Genomic DNA, 4,346 nt, shown 5'->3' with positions numbered 1-4,346 from the left:
TCATTGATTGGGTGCCTCCTGTACATTGGACAGAGCCCGCAACCCAGGCATGTTCCCTTGACTGGAATCGAACCTGGGACCCTTTGGTCCACAGGCCGACCCTCTATCCACTGAACCAAACCAGCTAGGGCAGCAGTTTGGTTTCTATATTCCCGGAGTTTCCTTTGCAGATAGACATATGGTTTAAAAGCTAACCTTGAGCAGACACTCACACTGGGCCTGGCCATCAGGAGAAGCACCAGCAGCTCATTCGTGAGAGCCGCTGGGCCAGGACGCCTTGGGCTCATTCACCACCGTGGCCGGAGCCAGTATCACACAATATCTGGGAATGAATGGAATGACTGGTGAATGAAGGATCTGAGACACACCGCAGGCTCCTTCTTAATTTTTTAAATTTTATTTGAGAAAATAGTGACTTCTGCCATTTTCTTATTCAGGTTCACACATCTAGAAGCATCTGAGGTCTCCAATATTGAGCATCATTAAAGAACTGGTTGAGGTGGACAATATACTTGGACAGAAAAAAAACCTCCACGAAAAAGAATGTCTAGTGCCTATAAAACCTGGTTGGATTTCATCTCAGAATGATTTCCCACTTCACAGGTTTTTCATAAAATGACAGCGTTTTGTCGAGAACTAAAACTGAGATGTGTTTTGATTTACATTTTATTTCCTCCACACTAGACACCATGTTTCAGGTTCATCTCTGCATTATAAACACGTTTTAGAGATGCTAGAAATATCCACCAACTACACACCTACAAATGTGTGGGTTCATTTCTGCCAGAATTCTTACATAATTTCACTAGGTGGGTCTAGGCTTTTCTGCTATGGCCAGAAGGAAAATTTAGACTTATAGAAAAGACAGCTTTATATATCAATGGAAACTAAATCACAAAAGTCTCTGGGGTTGGGGCTCAAATGTGCACTCCCTGGGACCAGATGTCTTTATTGGGGCCTTCTTTAGGGAGGGAACCTTTTCCAGGCACAGTCAGCCATCCAATCAACCTCTCTCCCACCAGGTTCCAGGAGGCGGTGGCCCTGCCCGCGAGTGTGCAGGCCTGGACAAGGCAGCCCTTTGTCGTGGCGGCCCATTGACAACCAGAGCAACCCTGGCCCATCCCCGCCCTGCCTCCCCTTTGCAAAAATCTCTCAGATCAAGACAGAAACAAAGCCTCAGATGCTCTTTGCAATGTTCCCTCCTCAGTAACATAATCCTAAGAGAGAAAAAACACATGCACACAAACTTTCCTCACATTTATAATCTAAAGCTTGTCTCACTTCTTTCTGAGCAACTGCAGATCAAAGGGCCTGTCATCCATCTACCAACACTCACAACGAGCACTTATTTAAAATGACTGAGCGTGCAGGTGGAATCAGGAAGATCACACGTAGCGGATTAAGAATACGTGGGAATTATTACGAATCAGGCCAGCCGAAAGACAGTCTGACGCCTTTAGAAGAATGAAAATAATTTTTTTTAAAGGGAATCACAGGAATCCAAGCAAACGACTTCACTGGGTGGTTCTCAAGACCTCTGGGCAGAATTCAGCCATACAGACCCCTGGTACCAGGGACACCGGCTTTGGGGGCTTATCTGGAATGACGGCAGCTGATGGACGGGTATTTCCATCTCGGGAGGTCGCATTCTCTCAGGAGATGCTCAGAGGCCAAGGTCTGGGTGCAGCCGGTCAGTGGCAAATAGCAGCTCAGGCATGGTGAGTGGCTTCAGGAGGCGCGTGGACAGCACAATCACCTAACAGGAGGGCAAACACCACAGGCAATTAGGGAAGACAAACTCAGGTGATTATGATGAGAAAGAAAATGCAACATGTTTCTTTGGGGGGAGCCAGGAGTGGGTACCGTGGAGAACAGGCAGAAAGCGGCAGCTGGAATACCTCCGAGTGCTGGTGCCCTGGTAGAAGGATGGCCGTGGGTCAGCGTGGCTGTGCCTACTGAACCTTTAACCAGCAGCACCGAGAAGGCCGAGCTCAGCCCCTCCTTGCTGCCGAACTGAACCTGATCATATCGTCACTTTGCGAAACAGTAATTTGACTTTGATGTAGAGGGTTCTCCTTCCTTCAGGAGCATGAGGAGGTACACCCAGAGGTAAATGCTGTTGTGGGTGATGATGATGATGATTGTATTGACTTCCTAGTACCCCAAACCGGGTGGCTTAGCGAACAGAAATTTACTGTCTCATCGTTCAGGAGGCCAGAAGTCCAAGCTCAAGGTGCTGGCATAATTGGTCTGAGGTGGACAACATACTTGGACAGAAAAGAAAACCCCCCAAAAAGGAATGTCTAATGCCTATAAAACCTGGTATGATTACGTCTCAGAATGACTTCCCACTTCACAGTTCCTCCCAAGGTCCCGAGGGAGACTGCCCCGTGCTCCCTTCCTACTTAGCTTCCTCGTGTCTTCACATCGCCTTCCCCTCTGTGTGTCTGTCTCCGCGTCCAGGAGTCACCCTAATGACCTCATCCCCATTTAATAATCTACAAAGACCCATTTCCAAACAAGGTCACCTTCACGATACTGGGGGTTCGGACTTCAACAGCTTTTGGGAAGTGGATACAATTCAACCCGTAACGACGACGGTGATGATGATGTCAGCTAATAGTTGTCAGCCCCCATGATGTGCCAGCACGAAGGACGGTCTCATTTAATGGACAAAATAGGCACACACATTATTCTTACTGTGCAGGAAAGGAAAATAAAGTTTAGAGAGGTTAAGGAACTTGCCCGAAGACACACAGAGAGTAGTGAGGCCAGGGCTCCAGCTCAGGCAGGCTGGCTCCAGCATCCAAGTGTCCGCCTGGTCATTTCTCCAAGGTCAGCACTCTGGGAAAGGCTGTGTCACTCCCCTGGTCCACATGGACCTTCGGGTCTCTCTGGCCTGTCCCTGCGAAGGGGACCCTCCCTGCTTCCCTCACCGGGGCCTGTCCTCTGGGGCAGACCTGCCTCTGTAGCACGGGCGAGTGTGGTCCCAGGGCTGGGCGAGGCCGTGATGTGCTTGGTAAGAGCTGGTGAGGTCTTGCTCAGGCAGGCACTGAACGTTCACGGGGTGAGAAGGTGACCATGGGAAATGGGGAAGGAGGTTCTAGAACCAGAATTCCACAGCCCAGTACCTGAGCGAAGACAACTGCAAGGCTGGCAGCAGGACCGAGCTCTGCCTGGCCACACTGCCAGGTTGTGCCTCTGGGGAGAGAGCAGGTGGACATCGCACACTCACTGTCTCCCCTCCTGCCCCTGACTGTCCCAGGTGCAACCAAACCTATGAATTAATCAACTCCCACTTCCCAGCTCACTGGTCAATACCAGGGTCTACATACCCCATCAGGGAGGAAAAGCAGATGGGGATGAAGCCAAGGTTGGAAAGGGAGAAAGAACCACTTCATAATTTTCTTGTTTAGTTAAAAGAAAAACAAAAACGAGGGCTATTAAAATTTTTTCTTTCTAAAATAAAAATTAGAAGCAGCTATTTCACTTTTCCTTGAAAGGGAGTAAATTTCAGCTTAGTTATGCTTTTGTCAGAAACGAATGCACTAGAATCTGTGCTCGCTTTTCCCTGAACCGCACATGATGGGAGCTTGAGAGCAGGAGTGAGTCTGAGCAGCGACCACCCACAGGCAGTGTAGACGCCACAGGAAAACATGGCTCTGGGGTGTCTACTCACTCCTCAGGGTCCTCAGGTTAAGAATGGGGGCCCCTCAGCAGGCCCCGCGCAGCGCGTGCTGACTGGCTATGCCCTGGGAAAGCCACTGCTCTGGAGCCTGGCCTCTCTGAAGGCAAACAGCCCCGAGCCAGCTGCTTGTACAAAGCTCACATAAGGTCAAGTGTGCAGGGCAGGGGGGCGCTCAGCAGTCCTGTGCTGCCACTTCGTTGTGTTTTGTGAATGGGTCATAGGCCTCCTTCTGAATCGCAGGAAAGCTGAGAACTCTAGAAAAATATGCATGCTCACACACACAAGGGCCTGAATACGGTTGCAGGTGAGGTTCGGGGACAACTAAGTTTCAAGTTAATAAACACTTCTAGAACCACAGGAAGGCTGGTTGAATGGAAATTCTACAACTAGAAGGGAAGAGAAAAGCACTGAGACTCAGAGGAGGTGCGGAAGTAAAGTGCAGAGGTGCAGAGGCGCACGCCGAAAGGGCTGGCAGCTCAGGACACGGTTGTCTTTTTCAGTTGGGAGGGAGTCTCAAGCTCCCGACTGCTCTGAACTCCAGTCCCGGGTGAGTCTCTGGGGACCCAGACTCATACGGGGAGAAACTGGACTGTCTGGCATCAGGCAGAACTTGAGGGCGGCTTTCTCTCAGAGGTGCTTGCAGAGATTACTTTGGGAC

At 50.0% G+C, this 4,346-nt stretch overlaps 1 protein-coding gene across 1 annotated transcript in view; it reads right to left on the bottom strand.

Moving 5' to 3' along the window:
• Positions 1 to 374: 374 nt before the first annotated feature.
• SCFD2 (sec1 family domain containing 2) overlaps positions 375 to 4,346 on the bottom strand; it is a 327,218-nt gene continuing 323,246 nt past the window's right edge. The window contains exon 9 of the mRNA XM_006757824.2: positions 375 to 1,756. Coding sequence (XP_006757887.1) covers positions 1,664 to 1,756 — 93 coding nt within the window. The 3' untranslated portion in view covers positions 375 to 1,663. The remainder of the gene's footprint in view (positions 1,757 to 4,346) is intronic.

This window comes from Myotis davidii, unplaced genomic scaffold, assembly GCF_000327345.1.
Source record: "Myotis davidii unplaced genomic scaffold, ASM32734v1 scaffold173, whole genome shotgun sequence".
Taxonomy (NCBI): domain Eukaryota; kingdom Metazoa; phylum Chordata; class Mammalia; order Chiroptera; family Vespertilionidae; genus Myotis; species Myotis davidii.
The sequence above is the reverse complement of the archived record's forward strand: the minus strand, read 5'-3'. Positions and strand labels throughout refer to the sequence as shown.